Here is a 20,283-nt window from a genome sequence, read left to right as displayed (position 1 = left end):
TGAAAATGCTTCCCTGGTTTAATGGTGGTCAGTTTATTTACTGCTCAGCCCTCTCTAAGTACTTTCCAACAGCCCAGCTAGCCTTTTGTTTTGTATCCTTGTGACTGAAAAGAGAGCTAAGCTGAGGAAGGCAAAATCACAGCTAAAGCCCAGGCTACTCACATTTTCTTTGGAGAGCTTTTCTGCCTGTTTGGCCTCTCTGGCTTGCTTCCTCTCCTCCCGTGTCGCCTGCTGCTCCCGAAACCCCTTTTGCTTTTGCAGTGCTAATGTTATCCAAAGCGGCTGGGCAGTTTCCACTTTCTCTGTAAGTTTGGAGCCATCTAAGGAGTGCCTGCTCTGAAGCATTGGCTTCTCTGTAGGGAACAAGACAAAGGCCGGTTTACAGTGAACTTAACTGCTGACTTATCTCAGTTCCTCACCCCCTAAAACTTGTGACATATTAATAACCCTATGGCATATTCAGCTGGCCCCTTCCTAGCACAAACTCTGTGCTGATGCCTGAGTGGCTCCACTGGGTGGGAAGGTAACATGTTTGATCATCAGAAAAACAAGGGCATTTGTCTTCCCTAGAAATGGAAGAAGTTACTCCGTTAGAAAAAACTAAAATAAATCTCCAGGGTCATAAAATCTCAGGCCTCCAGGGGATCCAGATAAGTATTTGGTTCATTGTTCTTTTTTTGATTCATTCCTTTTTTTTTTTGAGACAGAGTTTTGAACTGTCACCTAGGCTGTAGCAGTGGTACAATCTTGGCACACTGCAACTTCTGCCTCCTGGGTTCAGGCAATTCTCCTGCCTCAACCTCCCGAGTAGCTAGGATTACAGGTGCCCGCAACCACACCTGGCAAATTGTTGTATTTTTAGTAGAGACGTGGTTTCACCATGTTGGCCAGGCTGGTCTTGAACTCCTGAGCTTAAGTGATCCACCTGCCTTGGCCTCCCAAGGTGCTACGATTACAAGCGTAAGCCATTGCACCCGGCCCTAATTAACTGCTTTAAATGAAATTTATTTTTAGCCATGGAACCATGGTTTTCCCCTCAAAGAACATACTACGTGGAACTCCAAAGTTGGAAAGATGAAAAAGGGGCACCACTCTGCCTAATGGAGCAGCTGAGGAACACTGTGGGAAGCCCATGATTTTGGTCCACTGCCCTCATTTAATAGATGTGAGTACTCCAGCCACCAAGTGCCATGCTCATGGTCACTCAGCAGTTAGTACACAGGCTTCTGAAGCTAGAACATAGGCCTTCTGACTTCAGTCTCTGTTTTTCTTATGGTTGACTGTCTCACCTATGTAACTGGGGGTGAATACCTCACAGCGGATTGGTGTGACAGGTTGAGCACTAGGCTCTGAAATTGAGCAGACCTGGATTTGATCTTTGATGATCTTACAAAAACTACTTAACTTCTCTAAGCTTTAGTTTTCTAATCTAGAAAGTGGAGATGATAATGGCGCATGCCTTATTGGGTTGCCATGAAAATTAAGAGAGATCCTGGGAACCAGAACATTTACAACAGTTCCTGGCAAATCCTGGTCACTACAAAAGTGAGCTGTTCTTATACGCCTAAGAGACAAGAACCTCCTTCTCCTTCAAGTAAAAATTATGCACGTTCAGAGATAATCAGTTGTTGAATCGAAATCTCAAAGGAAAGGGGCTCACTATAGTATTGTTTTTGAAATCCAATAGAAGTTTACCCTTTGGTAGTCCAGAAACTTACTTCCAAGGCTCTCAGTCAACTGGATTTTATATTGTACTCCAGGATGAAAAGAAACAGCAATGATGAGAAAATAAATTCAAATTCGAAATTCAAGCAAAAAGGAACAGGGGGCAGATTCTGCTTATTTTTCTATATTCTTTAGATCTATAATGCTGTACAAAGATAATTCATATTTATAATGAGCCTAGGGCACTGAAATATCCCTAAATCATCAAATAACAATTAAGTTATGATCTAGCACAGAAAATAAAACTGACACCTCTTAGAAATATTTTAAAACAAAACTGAAATTCAAAGAATTTTTGATTCATCTTTAGTTAACCAGAAAATAAAAAACAATTCATCACCTCAAACATTCTGCTTTACAGTGAAACTTAATGATTTGTTTTTTTTTTTTACTTCAGGTCCCTGTAACACTTCTTTAGAAAACTTCTAAAAGCCAAGTTGCCAAGATCTAAATGATTTCTACAGAAAGCTATTATACCAAAGGGAATTCTGATTCTGGCTAAACATTGAATCTGAACTTGTTTGGGAAGGTCACTAAAACAACCAGCCAGTTTGCTGCCAACAACTTAGACTATTGTTTACTGCAAGGGTCAAAATGCCTTTAAAGTATTAGGAATGAAATTTATAATTGACTAATTTGAAAAAAGAAATCTCTGGGTAGGAGGAGGAGGGAAGATGGTGGTTGCAGTACTGGAACAGCTAGGTGCAATGTGGATGCAGAAGCTGAGGGGGCCTTGGGGGGTGTCCTTCATCTCAGTGTTTCACCCCAATGCCAGGTCCCACAAGTGCTTCTCTTGACACTTCTCGAAAATGGGAGAAGAAGAATAAAACTGTTTATCCTCCACAACCGCTATGCAGAACCTCAGAGACCAGCAGAAGTCTACCAACACCAAAGAAAATGAAAAGACAGCAAAGACAAGATGTTGCATTTGGCAAAATTGGTAGGAGAAATGTCCACTGACCAGGCTTAGCTCAACTGGGATTCAGTGACAAAAAGGGACCCAGATCATTAAAGAGGTTCTCTTAGAAGCATAAGACATGGCAGTGAAAGACCACAATGTGGAATTCAGATCCAGTTTATATATAACTGAGTCCACCTTAGGGGGAGGCCAGTGCCTGACAGGTCTTTGCTACCAAAGTAGAGGTTGCTTTGGGATCATGAAGGTTTACTGCTATTATTTTATGAAGTTGATGGAAGGGCCTCCCACCTCCATGTGAGGCACCAAAGACGGCGAAGTCACCCATACCATAGAGTATACATTCAGAAGCTTCAACACTGGACCATCACTATGGTGGGGCTGTGATAACGGAATATCACTTAGCCTAGGAAAGAACTCCTCCATGTGTTATCATTATCACTATGGGGAGCAGGCAAGTAGTCACTCAACTTTTCAGATACTGCTGTCCATGTCTATAAAATGCAGCCAAGATTACCTACCTATCTGTGTGCTGTGAGCACCGAAAGAGATGATGTAATAACTTTGTAAATGATGAAGCACAAAGGATGACTAGTGTTGAAATCATCCAAACACAGTAAAATCTCTTATTACAGTCAAGGTTTTGAAAGATAGTCAATTGCATAATCTAATTGAGGAGTTCAACATTCCTAATTAAAAACGTATTTTGCTCCAATATAAACCCATTCTCTCTCATTCTAAACTCAGTGGACAGGCATATCATAGTCCACCTGAGTTGCCGCTTCAAGTTCTGAGGAGATGAGCAAGGATCACAGGGTTCTAGTCACTACTCCCAAAGGGCATTCCTTGGAGAAAGGGATACTAAGCTATTTTTCTGTTCTATCCACCATAAGTAGGTTAGAATTTCAGAATGAGATGCTATGTATAATGAAAGGGGTTTTTTTTTTTTTTTGAGATGGAGTCTTGCTCTGTCACCCAGGCTGGAGTGCAGTGGCACAATCTCTGCTCACTGCAACCTCTGCATCCTGGGTTCAAGCAATCCTCCTGCCTCAGCCTCCGAGTAGCTGGGATTACAGGTGCCCACCACCACACCTGGCTAATTTTTTGTATTTTTAGTAGAGACAGGGTTTCACCATGTTGGCCAGGCTGATCTTGAACTCCTTGCCTCAAATGATCTGCCTGCCTTGGCCTCCCAAACTGTAGGATTATAGTGCGAGCCACCATGCCTAGCCTGAAAGCATTTATAGTACAAGCACACGGGGATTATCATTGCTGTTTTAATCTCACCAGGTAGATTCAGAGTCAACACCCTACAAACCTACATATTTGTCCTTACTGGCCCCAGCCTTGGGAATGCAGACCTCTTTATAAAGCACTGGTCTCCAAAAAGTTGCGTATGTCACAGGAAATGTGAAAGGCAATTTACTGGAGTTAAGAAAGAAAGATTAGAATTTCTATTTCTGTCTTTAAATGTAAGGATAAAAACAAAATCAAGTTTGTTTGTTTGTTTTTTTTTGAGACAGGGTCTCACTCTGTCACCCAGGTTGGAGAGCAGTGGTGAGATCGCAGCTCACTGCAGCCTCGATCTACTAGGCTCAAGCAATCCTCCCACCTCAGCCTCCCAAGTAGCTGGGACCACAGGTGTGCGTCATGCCCAGCTAATTTTTGTATTTTTTGTAGAGATGGGGTTTCACCACATTGCCAAGCTGGTCCTCAACTCCTGGTAGGCTAAAGCAATCTGCCCACCTCAGCCTCCCAAAGTGCTGGGATTATAGGCGTGAGCCATCACGCCTGGCCAAAATCAAGCTTTTTTAATACTTAGTAACCTGACTGGCAATGACCCCATAGCCCATATATTCAAAGGCTATCTATAACAAATGGTATGTTTAGATAATCTCCAGGGAAGCTGGGAAGGCTGTGTGGGGCTGCATGCGGTGGGCACTTTTTGTTCTCAATGGTTCTTGAAGGTAGCATGTGGGAGGTTCTGCAGGGTCTCCTTTTAACTAAATGATCCCTTCCACAATGGACAAATGGGATATGGCACAAAGAAAGTCCCGCAGAAAATATACTACTAATAATACAAGTATGAGAAAATAGCAGAGCTGATGAGCTCTTTGCCTGCTATTTCCAAAGAAATCAGATCCAACTAGAAGTTGGCCAAAGGGAATAAAAAATAGCACCATGATTTGCAATTGCAGATTTAGATCCACTATTGTTAAGTGTAAATGTAGCTGGTGCTCCAGGGGTTTTAGCTGACAATGGTACTACATGTATACAATCAACAAATAAATTGGAGGTCCTTGCCTAACATTTTTATCCTGATGGGGTGTTCAGTCAAACAAATTTGGCCAGTCCTGGCCTACAGCAGCAAGCTGCGTAACAAAACCCCAGTGAATGGAGACTGATTCTTGCTTTCAGGCTATTTCTGTATGGAATCAGGAAAAATTCAAATAGCAGAGTGTGACAGCCCAGAATCTGTCCTCACTGGCTCCACTGGGAAGGAAAACAAGGACAGTAAGAGATTTGGGGAGAAAATTATAATAGTCAAGGGGACAGCCCTAAGAGAAGGAAGTGAGCAGAAGCATGACTTCTTTGGAAAAGGCAAGTGACATAGCAGACAAGGCTGTGAAAGAGACTTTGCAGATACCATGAAAGCCAGTGCCACAAACGCTAGTGGCAAAACCAAAGTTGGGCCCCTAATCCAGCAGGACAAATAGAAATCATTAGGGAGAAATGGTCTACAAACTGCTGATCAACACGTCTGTCCAGGAAACCAGGCCAAGCAAGTGAACCATTCAAAAAGGACAAGCTGGGTGTGGTGGTTCACACCTGTAGTCCCACTTACCAGGAGGCTGAGGCAGGAGGGATGCATGATTCCCAGGAGTTCGAGACCAGCCTGGGCAAAATAGCAAGACCCTGTCTCTAGATATTAATAATAATAAATAAATAATAAAATAAGGATATATGGGGTCTTCTGTAAAGGCAAGTAACCAGACCAACACTCCTCAGGAAACAAATCATTTCAATGCAAAAATTGCCCCAAATCTAAACATTTGAACAAAGGAGAAAACATCCCTCCCAAGAAAACCTCCGGGGACAATTTCTCTGGGAAATGTGAGTAACTTCTGGCTTTGACCCATATTTTACCTCCTACACTCTGCATAACAGAAAAGAAAAAGTATCAGATGAAGGTTCTCTTTTGAAGGGGCACAAAAGCTAATCCAACTGACAGCTTTGCTGGCCCAAACATTGAATCTGAAGAAACATCAGGGTCAGCCAGAGGTAAGGCTTGCTCCAGAATTTCTTTGTAGGAGGGCTCTGCAGTGGTGAGCTGGGCGGTGGGGGGGGGGGGGGGGGGGGGGGGGTGGAGGGACCCAAGCTGCATTTGCAAAGCATTTTACATAAAATGGGGATAGTCAATTATCCTATAGAGAGGATCCATAGGCCTGATGGAGACACCTAAAGTCCCCTAACCTGCCATCATGGTGCCACTACTGCCCAGAGATACAGTGAAGACACTGGTCGGGGACACTCACTCGACCAGTTTTATCATCACTGTGAGGCCCCCTCAAAATGGTTAATGACATCTTCAGTCCCCGGGATTATTATTTCAATTTCTATTGCCAACCGAAAAGGCATTCATCTAAGTGTTGGCACCTTTTATTGCTTGTGTAAATAAGTATCATTATCAAGAGTGAACTGCAGACACACTGCAGAGTCAGTCAGCATTTCCCAGATTTGAAAGAATGAGAAGTAAAGAGCCTTACTATGGCTCACGAGTGTCTTTCCGGAATCCCACACCGGCCACTATAATTAATGAAGGTGTGGCCAACACCAGCTCCACTGGCTACTTTTGGCATTGGGCACTTCTGATTCCAGCAGTGACATAGTCAACGAGCTGGACAGAGGCAGACAAGGAGCGCAGACCACCTGGTGACCATCAAACAGTCCATCCAGAGGCAGAACTCCTTATCTGGGGAATTCAGAATTAAAATTCCCTAGTATCTAATGCAGGCATCTGGTTCCAGGCTTTTCAACTTTTATAACTAGAATTTCTAGACATCTCTGGAATGTCATGGCAACACTCATTTTGCAACCCTTGCTGACATTAAGGCGCCAAAATGTCCACAAATGTAATCATTTATCATGACCTACGTGGCTAATGTGGCCCAAATTACCCTTCCAATTACCCTTAAGCTCCTGATCTAAGGTCCATAAATGCTCCTAAGGGAAATCCACCAGGGCACTCAGTTCTCTCACTGAGGCGCCCCATTGTTTTGTTCTGCAGCGTTCCAACAAAACTTTCCTTTTTCAAATCTGTATTGTCGGTAAATTATTCTCACGAACCTGCGTGTGGACCTCTCCTTGATGCGCTGGCTCTGACACCTCGGCTGGAAGCAGCTCCCCCCCCCCCCGGCAGCTACTTACCTTTCCTCCCGGCCTCGGGTGTTTGGGATGGTTTCTCTCGCTGAGCCGCAGGCAGAGGTGGGGAAGCGGGTTTCCTCTCTGTCGCCTCTTCCTCCTCGTCCCTCTTCTGTCCCTTCCTTTCCTCGGGGCCTGGGGGCGAGGGTGGCTGGCGGTCACTGCTCTCCTGGCCCTCCTTGGACGGCTCACTTGGCTCTGGGTCCGGCCTCCCCGCTCGGCGAGACAGCAGCTCTACCAAGTAGGGCCTGCTCAGTTTGGAAAGCGGGGATGCCGGTGGGGTCTGACTGGTGGGCTTGGGAGCCAGTGCTGGCTTCTGTGCCAATGGCATTTTGTTTGCTGCCTTGTCGTGCTCTGGAGCCGGGGCCTGGCTGTTGGCCGGTGGGGGCCCAGGGTGGGCCACAGGAAGAGAGCGGCTGCTGGAAGGTTCAGCCGAGTCCCTCCGGGTGGAGGGGGTTTGCTTCCGTTCTTGGGGGAGGGATGGACCATGCTTGAGGGCCACACCCTCCATCTCTTTCTCTCCACGAGCGCTCCCCACTGCAGGCGGCCCGGCATCTGCGCTGTCTCCGGTGCTGCTGTGCCTCTTCTTCTTCTTCTGTTCTGCCTGTTGGTCACAGGTGAAGCGCAAGGAATAGTTGGTCCTTCTCAATTTTATTCCAAACGGTGAGGTTTTTTCCTCCCCACCTGGCATCACAGGGTCTGGCTTTGCTATCCCGTTTGCAGTCTCACTGTCCGAAGAGGTCGTGGACTCTGTGTGGGCCACCCCTTTCTGCGGAGGATAAGGAAGGCTTGGGACAAGGAAAGACGGGAGGTCTTTGGCAAATTTACATCCCTCGGTGGTGTCTGCGGGCTCCCGGTGCATCTCCGACTTCTCCGGACCCTTCCCGAGCTCACGAACACCAACGGGAGGAGGCTGGGGGGCTGTCTCTTCGCTGGGTACCAGCATGGGTCTTTTTCGTATGCTTTCAGCTTCCGCATTCTGTCTGGAGGTCTCCGTGCTACCATCGGAGAATTTCTGCCAGGCAGGCATAATAGAGAACTTTGCATTGACTGGCGGAGTCTTCCGGAGGTTCCCGCGGGAATCACACCGGCCCCTAGGAGTGGACTCATCGCCGGGCCTCGACTGGTCCCTCTCGCTGCTGCGCGGGTCACTCTCGGCATTCTTCAGGATTCTGGACCGAATGGAAGCCCATTCTGCGAGTGCGGACGCGCTGCTGGGAGACTCCTGGGGGTGCTTAGCCTTCCCGCTGCCCGCCCGCGCGTCGCCGGGGCCTCGGGGAGGGTTCTCCCCAGCGGGGATGTCCGCGTGCTTCTTCTCCTCCAAGCCCAGGAGGGACTTGCACGCGGTGTCCTTGATCTGGCTCAGGTTGACTGCCGGGCCGCAGAGCTGCGCGCCAGTTACCAGAATGGCGGTGTGGGGAACGCTCAGGGACGAGGGTAGCGCGTGCTGGGCTGGGCTGGCTTTGGGGGCCTTTGGTTCCTGGGGGTCAGCCGTGAGCCCCTTGTCCTTTGCGGGCGTCACGGGGCTCAGGTTGACTTTGGGAAAGAGAATCTGCTTCCCCCCGGAGGACACCTGGAATGTGTAGGGCCGGGGCATGGTCTGCCTCTCGTCCACCTCCTGCCACCGCAGCTCCTCCACCTTGCGGCCTTGTTCAGGGGCGGCATCTTCTTTCCTCTCCATCGGAAGCTGCGCGGCTTCCACAGGCCCCTCTTGTTTCCGGAGAGGCTCCGTGTCCCCTTCTTCTCTGTCTTCCTCGGGCCCAGGACGATCGGCCCCCTGGAAATCCCCGCTCCTTCCTTGCTGCTGTTTTCCCCGCTCGGCCTCTGAGTTCTGCTCCTTGCAAACTTTGGCTTTCAGGCGTTCCTGTTCCTCTGGCCTCTCCTCAAAGTCGTTCAGAAGCTCGCTCAGCTGGACCCTCGCGTCCTCTAAGTGCGCCGGGCCCCCCTCCTCCTCTCCCTCCAGATCCTCCTCCTCTCCCTCCAGATCCTCCTCCTCTCCCTCCAGATCCTCCTCCTCCTGGCCCCGCCGGGCCTCCGCAACCTCCTCCGCCGCATCGTGCGGCCCCTGCGCCTCCGCCTCCTCCTGCTGTTCCAGTTCTTCCCATCCCTCAGGCTCCTCTTCCTCCTGCCTTCTGAGCTCCTCCGCGCGTCTTCCTTCCTCCTCCTCCTGCCGCCTCCGCTCCTCCAGCCTGGCGTCCTCCTCCAGCCACCGCCTCTCCTCCGCCTGGGCCTGGGCCTGCAGACGCCTCCGCTCCTCCTCGGCCTCCAGGCGCTCGCGCTCCTCCCACTCCCTCCGCTTGGCCCCCTCCCACTCCCTCCGCTTGGCGTCCTCCCAGCCTGGCGCTTCCACGCTCCGCCGCTGCTCTTCCCGCGGCGCCCTTTCCGCCTCTGGAGGCGGCTCTTGCCCCTCGCCCTCCTCCTCCAAGAGCTCCTGCCTTCTGTTCTCTTCCCAAAGCCTCCTCTCCAGCGCCTGCAGCCTCTGCTCCTCTAGGCGTTTCTTCTCGGCTGCTTCCTCCTTTTGCCGCTTGCACTTGGCCTCCAATTCTCGCCAGTAGTCTTCTTGGCGTCTTCTCTCTTCCTCGGAATCCAGCGGATTGGGTTCCTCTTCCTGCCACGTTGGCTTCTCCTCGCCTGGGTGTCCATTCTGGTCCTGGGAGGGCCGACCCTCAAGGCCGCCTTGCTCATGTTGTGGATCCTAACATTGGGAAGGGAAACACAATTAGCTTTTTGCTTTCTCCACCCACAGTCGTTCCTTTTCCTATTCACAGTGCCAGCGTCCCTCTTAATTTCTCAAGAACACTTGGAAGCAGGTATTCTCAAGTTCAGGGATAGCTAAACTCAGGCATCGATCACCCCAAGCAAGACTCTGTCGTGGGAATGGAGGAAAGGACGTGTATTCTGTTTCCGTGCTGCCCCCCCCCCCCCCACAGCTCCTTTATTTGTCGTTCCCTAATTCCTTTTCTTAATATGAACAAACAAGGGGAAAACCAATATTCCAGCATTAGATAGATGAGCAAAAAGAGACTTGGACTTCATCAATGTCCCCTGAAGCTTGTGACTTGGAAGCCTATCCTAGTCAAACTGAGGGAGCATTGGCTAAACCACTTTTCCACTGCAAAGCAAACACAACGGGTCTGAAGTCCCTCAAAAGCACCCTCTCCCTCTGAGGTCCACCAGCCTCATGGCAGAAAGGGCGAAGAAAGTAAACAGGCTTGAGTATTCCCCAACACCGTCACACACTCAAGTTCCCGATGGGGACACACTCAGGTCTTTCCATGGCTCGACCCCAATGCCAACCCACTTGTAGAATTAGTGCCCAGTAGGCAAGGGCACCTGTCTGGTCAGCCCGGGCAGGCTCTACACACCTGGGCAAGGTACCTGTGCTTCTTTGACACCCTCTGTTTTTTTGGCTTAACAGCCAGCTTGTGCTTGGCGGCACTGTTGTCCAGGCGAGCAATGGCCAGGGGAATGGCATCTAAGTTGACACTTTCGATGGTGCCAGCAGAAGAGAAGTGCCTTTTTGGCCGAGACGGTTTAACGGGAGCAACCTATAGGAGAGATTAAAATAGAAAGTCAGTTGGGATCAGAAGACAACCTGCAGGAAATCGCAGAATGGTAGCACTCCTTCCAGTGCGTGCCTTGCCCAGCCTGACCCAGGGAATGCAGGTGAGCAGAGGGGACTCCTTGGAAAATGAAATGAACACCCGTTTTGAAACCAAAGGACACTGACTATTTGTTCCGCCAGCGTCCACTGGTATTAACTTTTAAAGGTCATATATCTTTTAGGAACTAATTGTCCTACTTTGACTAATATGAGGTTCAGAGTAGCTCTGAGATTAGCAAAACATAGCCAGGACGCCGAATCCTGCCCACAGCCTGTTTTGGAAAATCAGAGTTTTACCGGGCCACAGCCACACCCATTGTCTTTGGTTGCTTTTTGTGCTATGAAGGAAGAGTGGCACAAAGGAGAGTACTTGTAGCTTCATGTCACAAATCCTAAAATAATGAGTAGTTTGCTGATCCCTGGACTAGATCACCTCTGTGCTAAGAACCGTTAAACTCTTAGACACTGCATATATGCCTCAGCTCCTACACAGCACTTAGTCCCTTTGAGGCCGGGAATGTGTCTTTTTTCATCTTTGTGTGGGTCCCCTTTACACCCACATAGCAAACCTCATTTGGTCAGTGCTCAATAAATATTTGTTGAAGGAATGAAGGAAAATAAAGCAAAACATCCATACCTGGAACACGAAATTCCTGATCAGCAAAAATGTTTTGGTATGGCTGGGCGCGATGGCTCGCACCTGTAATCCCAGCACTTTGGGAGGCTGAGGCGGGCAGATCACTTGAGGCCAGGAGTTCGAGACCAGTCTGGCCAACATGTCAAAACCCCATCTCTACCAAAAATTTAAAAAATAAAAATAAATTAGCCGGGTGTGGTGGTGCACACCTGTAATCCCAGCTGGGGAGGCTGACGCATGAGAATTCCCTGAACCCAGGATGCAGAGGGTGAAGTGAGATGGCTAGGCTGCACTACAGCCTAGCCTACAGAGCAAGACTCTGTCTCAAAAAAAAAAAAAAAAAAAAAAAAAGTTTTGGTACAATCACTCCAAAGAAGTCTCAGGGTACTGACTGCACTGAGAAGATAAAAGCAAGAGGGACCTGATGAGAAAAATGAGCGGCAAAAATCTGCCACGGGGACAAGTGCGGTCCTTCAAAGGATGAATTGTGGAATGGCCTGCAGCTCTAGAATACAGATGCAATCACTAAAAAATCACAACCTCAGATGAAGTGTAGATTTGAAAAGATCAGAGAGTGTGTGACACAGCCAGAACCCAGAGGCCACACTGAATCAGAAGGTAGAATGCCATGCCTGTACCTACAGAGAATTCACAGGCTGGCAGCAAGCAAAGGGCTCCTGGCCACACAATGCCAGAGTATTGCAGGGGGCGTAGCACTATGCCAGCAGCTCCAATGTGGCCAGGGTTTATCTGTTTGTTCCTGCTGAAAGCATGGAGTGGTGAGGTTTAGCGGAAGGGCTTGCATTTTGCAATTATCTTCTATATTTATGCACAAAAGATGAAAGATGAAGCAGCTAGCTCTAACAGCAAAATAGATGCTCAGTACATATTAATTTATGACAAGAAGCACAGAAAAATCAGCCTTTGGCCTTCTAGCTTTCATTTATTTATGGTTATCTTCATGATAGGCATCAGATTCTAAGCTGTTGCTGAATTAAACATTTGTTTCCATCCCCTAATAGATGCATGAGAAAAAGGAGTCGGAGCCAAATGTGACAGACTGAAGACATAGATAAGCACTTGACGCTGAGATTTAAGTGCTGTGCTTTGTTTCTAGTTATCCCAGCTGGCTTCCTCATTGTCTGGGTGGCAGCACTGTCTTGAGCCATCCCCTTCTTCAGGAGCAGATCCTGCTTCCTATACTGTCTGCCAGGCCTTGGGAGGATGTCTGTCCCCTTGTGCAGATGAAAGGTTCTCAGTGGGGCAGATCGGCTCCTACAGAAGAGGTGCCCGGAGAGAAGAGTCCACAGCGTTCTTACACTCCTGCCGGTAAAGTCCCAGGTTTAAAAAAATAAAAATAAAAGTAGAGAAATGCTAAAGTGCTTTTTTGTTTTGTTTTTGTTTCACTTCTCTAAATATAAGAGGACTAATTTCCTTACAGACTGGAGTTCAGCTATTCTGGAATGCCTTTTCCTTCAATTAACAGGGTCTTGAAGTACATGATCCTTTGAGGAAAGCTACCAATTTCTAGGACCCCAAACACAGGCATGCTGGGAGTATGGCTAGTTTTCAGAGCAGAGTTCAGTTCCAGCAGTTTGCCTTGCTATGGAAACAGACGCTCCAACATCTGTCACTAGTGGCATTCTGAAGGAATTTAAATATATGTAGGCAACATTTATGAATGGAAAATGAGGCAGCAGGTCACAAAAAAAAAAAAAAAAGAAAAAAAAAAGGGAGGGGGGAGAAGATGAAAGTTAACTAAGGAAAGAAGTTAAATAAATAAGTTCAAATCGTATTACCTTCTCTTCCATCTCACTTCCAGCTCCAGGGAGATTCAGAGGACTTAGAGAACTTGGCGTATCACTGGACTGGAACAGTAAGAGAGCATTCAAGTCAAAGGCCTGAACAGGAAGTTCTGGGCAAATAACCAGACACTGTCTGTGCCTGGGTAGGGCCGCCCCCTCCTCTACACAGGGGTGCAGCTGGCCTCAGAGAGCCAGCAGGAGTCCCAGTGGGGACTATGCTAATATCCAAACTCCAACAGCACTGCCTGAGACACAGAGGGTGCACCAGCCTCTCCCCGAGTTCAATGTGTTTCCCACCTGGGTAGTCCCCAGTCTCGGTCCTTTGTGTTTTTCTCCACTGCCTGAGAGAATGTGAGTAGCTCAACAGCCACTTTCCCTGGGGTGCAGGGCTGTGTCTCATACATGGCCTCCAACCTCAATGCTTTGGCCTTGCTGGCTGACTCTGCCCCTTCTCCAGCCACACCTCCCCCATCTAAGCAATGAGTGAGAAGAAAGAAGGCCTACCAACTCCACATGCAGAGCTGGGCTGAGAAGGTGAAAGACCAGGGAGGGGCCAAGGAAACAGCAGAAAGGGAGAAGAAAAAGGCTAAAGATTCATACCCCCATGTCCTAGGCATGCCCAAGAGACCCCCAGAGGTCATCTGTACCTTTCATATGGCTCACTATGCCTCTTATAGTGGTATCTTTTTTTTCTTTTTTTTGAGACAGGGTCTCTACTTTGTCACCCAGGCTGGAGTGCAGTTGTACAATCACAGCTCACTGCAGCCTAGAACTGCGGGGCTCAAGCCTCAGCCACTCAGGTAGCTGGGACTAGAGGCATGGGCCACGTCTGGCTAATTTTTTATTTTACACACACACACACACACATATATATTTTTCGAGACAGAGTCTCGCTCTGTCGCCTGGTCTGGAGTACAGTGGCATGATCTCAGCTCACTGCAACCTCTGCCTCCTGGGTTCAAGCTCTTCTCCAGCCTCAACCTCCTGAGTAGCTGGGATTACAGGCATGCGCCACTGCGTCTGGCTAATTTTTGTATTTTCAGTAGAGATGGGGTTTCACCATGTTGGCCAGGCTGATCTCGAACTCCTGACCTCAGGTGATTCGTCCACCTCGGCCTCCCAAACTGCTGGGATTACAGGCGTGAGCCACTGCGCCCAGCCTATTTTATACCTTTTGTAGAGATGAGGTCTCTACAAAATATTGCCCAGGTCATTCTCCAACTCCTGGCATCAAGTGATCCTCCCACCTCAGCCTCACAAAGTGCTGGCATTATAGGTGTGAGCCACAGTGCCTGGCCCCTGTGATACCATCTATCCTATATTGCCATTTCTTACAAAAGCGTCTTTTCTTCCCTTCTAGAGCAACGTCAGCTTGCCCTACCTCCATCCATTCTCCACACCACACTTAGAAGGACCTTCAGAAAATACAAATCAGATTATGTCTCTGCTCTGCTTAAAATGACTCAAAGGCTTCATATTATCTTCAAAATAGAATTTACCCTTTTCCCATGGTCTATACAGTCCGGCTTGGCACCTCGCTCTACCCTCCCTCCTTGCCCCCACCAGGGTCCTGCTATACTCCTCATCCAAATAAGAGACCTCTCCACCACCAAGTTACTCACTTTTCCATTACCCTGTTTTATTTTCTGTGCACCCAGCATTTTTCTTGATCTGAAATGATTATATTTATATATTTGTTGACTTGTTTGTTGTTTGTTACACCCTCTCATTAGGGTGTAAACTACAGAGGTGGGGAGCCCCTTGTAGAATCTTGTTCACCTCTGTAACACCCATATCTGAGACAGTGCCTGCTGAACAAACAATCCCCTAGGCCACAGTGCCTAGCACTTATGAGCTCATCAATAACTGTGAGGACATTTGCTTCAGACCTCAGGATACCCCTGCACCAAGGCGATGGCTGTTGCTGCTGCCTAGCACTGGAGAGGTTGGGAAGAGCAATTTTAGACCTGCTGGGAGAGATGGGCCCATCCCTGCTTGACCTACCACACAAAGGGTGTCAATGCATGGGTGCCAGGTGTCACAATGGGCAACAGGGGAAGAATGTCCTTTTTCACATTCCCTCCTCACTCGCCTCTGCAAATCACTCATCTTTCTCACTACTCTTATGACGCATGAGTTGATAATGCATGATTTCTTCTGAGGCATGCCCATTTTAATAACGCCCAGCAAAATCCCAGGGGTCCTGATGGGCAAAGCCTAGAGAATGCTTTATTTATTTATTTGTTTATTTATTTATTTAAAGTGAAACCCCAGTGCCTCACCTAGAGAATTCCTGACTCACTACTGGTTGGACTTTGCTTCTTTTTCCCTAAGAGGTCTAAGGGCATCTTTTCTGCTGCTTTGGAAGAACTCTCATTTCAGGATATGCTCAAAGTGTCAAGAGATCAAATTTAGACAGGATGGTGCTGCAGTGTGACTTTCTTTCCAGGCCAGGTACTCTTCAAGTTGGCCTGTTTGATGTCTTCTGTCTCATGGAGCCCCTACGCATTTCTTTTTTCATTTCCCTTTAAATTAGTCCAGTTGGACAAATAATTATGCAGTGCTGCAAAGCAGGCAGTGGCTCAGTCCTAGGGAGACATAGATATGTCAGACCCAGTTTGTTCTCAAGGAATCCCATGTTTAGAGATGGAGAGAAAACAGTTACATGGACATAGATAGGGAGTACAGACATGTAAAAAATGGTGAAGACACACAGTGAAGGCATGAGAAGATAGTACAGCTTGTGGTGAGGCCAGGTACAGCTTCCCAGAAGAGGTAGGCATAAGCCTTGAAGCGTAAGTGAAAGATACTGGGAAGACCGCCTGCAAAGAGCATGTCTCCTCTTTCTCCCCATCCTCATTGCTGGCTACAGGTCAGGACACCTACCAGGAAGTGCCCTTGAGCCCTGAGGCACTCATCAGAAAAGATCCTCCCTCTAATTCCCCCACCGCAGACCCCAGGGTTACTGGAGGCCCAATATCCTGCCCTGGTTTATGAGCAATCAATCAAGTAACTCCCTGGAGGAGACTTACCTTGTTCTCAGGGTCTGAGAGGATGATGTCCTGCTGAGTCACAATTTCCATGGGACTGGTCAGGAACAGATCCTCTTCTAAGCTAGCCTCTCCACTGTTTGCCTTCTTCATGGGAATGGCATTGGGTGGCCGCTGCCCAAACTTGATATTCTTGCTCAACTGTTGCTGGAGAGAAACAGAAGAAAGACATTCTGAAGCAGTGAAGCAGTTCACAATCACCACAACCAGGTTCTCCAGCATATCTAGTGAGCCCTGAGGCATACCTTGTGCACGACTGATTTCTAGACTCAACTCCATGCCAGGAAACCACGATGCCATCCTGTAATAAGTTAATTTGTTTTCCACTTTCTTTTCTTTTTTTTTTTCTTTCCCACCTTCAAGCCATGAGCTTTCTCATCCAGCCACCTCTTTCATGGAGATCCCAACATTTCCCAGTGGGCATGGTGGCCACATTTTCTGAACCAAAAGTTGGGATATACGTTATGACAAACATTTTTGATTAGCCTATAAATTCATTTATATAAAAAGTCTTTTAAAAGTGCAAAAAAAAAAATGTATAGAAAATAGTTACATGAAATGTAAGAACCAGTGAGGGAAATCAAGACCCTAAAGGTTGGTGCAACTCTCCAGCCCCTTTGGGACATATTCACTTTGAAGATTTATACTTCTGCAGCCTTCCTCGCCAGCCCTTAGCTTGAGACCCCAAACCAGAGCATTGCATTCTGCCACAATGGGTCACTGCCAAGGCAAAGAAGGCCCCAGAGCCAGCAAGTCTTTCCATGATCAATACTAAAACCCTGTAAAGGATAGGAACAATCTGGACGTCCTCTTTGCCTTGCTGTGGCCACCTAACCGTGACAAAGGGGATAGAGGAACCAAGTGGGGAAAAGCCAGAGAGGGACTGATTACTGGTGAGTGCTGGCTAAAAGGACGGGGAGAAGGGAGGGGAAAATAGGGTAGAAAGGATTAAATAGTATTTGCAAGTAGAGGAAGGCCAGATTAGAAAAGCAAAAATGTCTCCAGAAGTTGCCCAAAGTCCCCTGGGGCGTAAAATTGCCCCCAGCTGAGAACCACTGCTCTAAGACCTAGGTCCTTAGGTTTCATAGTCATTATATTCCTCAAAAAATATATTTTCTGAAATGTTCATCTTTCTCTGTTTGTTTGTTTGAGACAGGGTCTCGCTCTGTTGCCCAGGCTGGAGTGCAGTGGCCAAATTTCGGCTCATTGCAACCTTGAATTCCCAGGCTCAGATGATTCTCCCATGCTCAGGTGATCCTCCTACCTCAGCCTTCCAAGTAGCTGGGACTACAGGCATGCACCACCACGGCCAGCTAACTTTTGTATTTTTTGTAGAGATAGGGTTTCAACAAGTTGCCCAGGCTCGTCTCAAACTCCTGGTCTCAAGCAATCCCCACACCTTGGCCTCCCAAAGTGCTGGGATTACAGGCGTGAGCCACCGTGCCTAGCCTGATATTTATCTCTAATCTGGCTAATATTTAATCCCACAGAGCTGCAAAAAGCCATAGCAATCACCTACTCCAAACCCCTCACTTTGCAAAAAGGTCTGAGGCCCAGTGGAGAGAGGTGACTGGCCCAAGCTTATGGAAAGAATGAGTGGCTCAAAAGGAATCTGAACTCAGGTCTTTTAAAAATAACATTCAGTGTTGTTTTCATTGCACTCCACTGGTGCTCATAACTTTGACACTGCACTTCTTTCTTCCAGGGGCAGAAATAAAGAGACAGAGTATTTCCAATACTTCACTGATGTTCCCTGGTGGAAGAATCCCTTGAAGGAAATGTCTTCTCTCCCTTTGAACTCAGTGGTACCAAATCCACCCACCTTTGCCCAGCTCCCCCTCAGCCTTGCACAGTGGGAAGTGAGACTGCAGAGATATAACAGAGATGAGTCCAAGGGTCCCCTCCACATGCCCCCTGGAGACCCCAGCATGCCAAGTCAGGAGCACAGCCAGGCAAGGGCTTATATTGGGTCTGCTGGTATTTCAGCCTGAGCCTGGCTCTCCCAGCCTCACAGGAAAGGAGCACACATGAAAAGCCAAGTTCAGCAAGGGAAGTACAGCGTCAGCAGCCTGGAAGGGTTGTGGGGAGGAAAAGGCTGAAAAGGGTATCTTCTAAAAACAAGTCCAACAGAAAGCAGCAAGTAGTATCTATTCTAAACAAATCAATAAACAGGCACAGTTAGAACAGCCGATGGATGGAGTTAGACAAGAGGACATGGAGTAACAAGGTAACAGGCCCGTCTCACCCTGCAGCCTTGGGAAAGGGGGTGGGGACCTGTGCAGAAGAGGTGGGAATGGTTCCTGTGTCCGCCCAGTCCAGCCTTCTCTAGGAATGTTGGCCAAAAACTGGAAACTGTTCTAAATCCCCTTAGACTGAGACATCTCCTGTTGGGGGGGTCTGCTTTTTACCAATGCTGAGATGAGGACATTTCTTGTGCTTAGAGTGGAAAGGATATTTTATGTGTGTGTGTGTGTGTGTGTGTGAGAGAGACAGGGTCTCATTCTGACACACAGGCTAGAGTGCAGTGGCATGATCACAGCTCACTGCAGCCTCGATCTCCTGGGCTCAAGTGATCCTCCTGCCTTAGCCTCCCAAGTAGCTAGGACCACACACATCGACCACCATACCTAATGCTGGAGAACCTGCTTGTGGTGATTGTGAACTGCTTCACTGCTTCAGAATGTCTTTCTTCTGTTTCTCTCCAGCTAATTTTCAGATTTTTTTGTAGAGACGGGGTCTCACCATGATGCCCAGGCTTGTCTCAAACTCCTGCGCTCAAGTGATGCTCCTGCATTAGGCTCCTAAAGTGCTGGGATTACAGGTATGAGCCACTGCACCCAGCTGGAAAGGATAATGAACTTCCAAGGAGGACCTGGCCTAACACTCTAATACCATTTAGTTAGGATTTTTGCCATCATCACTCTCTCTCTCTCTCTCTCTCTCTATACACACACACACACACACACACACACACACACACACACACACTCTCTCTCTCTCTCTCTCTCTCTTAAACTTTACTTCATTTTAAATTTTTTAAATTAAATTTTAATTTTTTAGAGTTGGGGTCTCCTTCTGTTGCCCAGGCTAAAGTGCAGTAGTGCCATCATAGCTCACTGCAGCCTCAAACTCCTGGGCTCAAGGAATCCTCCCACCTCAGCCTCCTAAATAGGTAGGACTACAGGTGCATACCACCATGCCCGACTAATTTTTAAAATTTTTGTAGAGTTGGGTGGGGTCTTGCTATGTTGCTCAGGCTGGTCTGGAGCTCCTGGACTCAAGCAATCCTCCTGCCTCAGCCTCCCAAAGTGCTGGCATTACAGGCATGAGCCATTGCACCTGGCCTGTTTTACTTCATTAGGGCCCTTTTTATAATACTCCTGTTGGTCCATCCTGATGCTTAAGAGACAAAAAAAGAATAAGGCAAAATGTATTTCAGTTCAGTCTGAATTGAAATAATGTCCAAAGATGGAGTAACTATTATATCTACAAATAGAAAAGAGAACATGGTAAGAAAAAAAAAATGGAATAAGAGCAGGAAAAAGAAGGTGCCTGGTACAAAGCAGAGAAATGAAAAGAGTAATGTTAGGAAGTGAAGTTGAGAATTAAAGCGGCAAATCGAGAAGAAGGGACAGGGAACAGAGAAAATGCATAGGGAAGAAGAGGGAGCAGGGCCCAGGAAGAGCAGACCAGCTGCAGTTACAACAGTTGGGGGACGTTGGCAGGGGAGGGCAGAGGGAGAAAAGACAGAGGGAGGGAGGGAAGCAGAATGTGTATCTATCATGTATGTCACAGATATGTTCATCCTGGCAAAATCAGCATCATGCTGTTGCCTTTCAGAATGAAAGTGTGCATCTTAGTAAAGAAGCTGACTTGAAATCCCCCCAGAGAAAACAAACTCAGGCTGATGGCTGGGGAACTTAGGAAGAGAAACTGAGATGAAAGAGGGGAATGGTGGCCGTGATGAAGAGGAGGGCTACAGTTTCTATGTCCAGACGAAGGACTGCCCTACAGTCATCTGGGATGAGACAGTGGACCCAGGCCAGGGCAGGACTCAGGATCTGAGGCATGGTGCGCAATCCTCAGGTACTCAAGGCCAAGGCCTCACCCCTACAGGCTCTCCC

At 47.8% G+C, this 20,283-nt stretch overlaps 1 protein-coding gene and 1 pseudogene across 10 annotated transcripts in view; one reads left to right on the top strand and one right to left on the bottom strand.

The window, feature by feature from the left end:
• CRACD (capping protein inhibiting regulator of actin dynamics) overlaps window positions 1-20,283 on the bottom strand; it is a 280,222-nt gene that overhangs the window by 6,547 nt on the left and 253,392 nt on the right. For 5 of the 10 annotated variants that reach the window (XM_071093394.1, XM_071093397.1, XM_071093396.1 and 2 more), the window contains 5 exons: window positions 16,142-16,306; window positions 13,104-13,172; window positions 10,429-10,611; window positions 7,070-9,758; window positions 163-353 (listed from right to left, as the gene is read on the bottom strand). In XM_071093394.1, coding sequence (XP_070949495.1) covers window positions 163-353; window positions 7,070-9,758; window positions 10,429-10,611; window positions 13,104-13,172; window positions 16,142-16,306 — 3,297 coding nt within the window. Of the gene's footprint in view, window positions 1-162; window positions 354-7,069; window positions 9,759-10,428; window positions 10,612-13,103; window positions 13,173-14,731; window positions 15,016-15,391; window positions 15,693-16,141; window positions 16,307-16,404; window positions 16,598-18,433; window positions 18,686-20,283 lie in introns of those variants that run through there. The other 5 variants (XM_071093398.1, XM_071093399.1, XM_011710726.3 and 2 more) reach the window with 5 other exon arrangements.
• On the top strand, window positions 2,400-2,976 carry LOC139362124 (large ribosomal subunit protein uL22m pseudogene; annotated as a pseudogene).

Source organism: Macaca nemestrina, chromosome 3 (assembly GCF_043159975.1).
Source record: "Macaca nemestrina isolate mMacNem1 chromosome 3, mMacNem.hap1, whole genome shotgun sequence".
In the NCBI taxonomy this organism is placed as follows: Eukaryota; Metazoa; Chordata; class Mammalia; order Primates; family Cercopithecidae; genus Macaca; species Macaca nemestrina.
The sequence above is the reverse complement of the archived record's forward strand: the minus strand, read 5'-3'. Positions and strand labels throughout refer to the sequence as shown.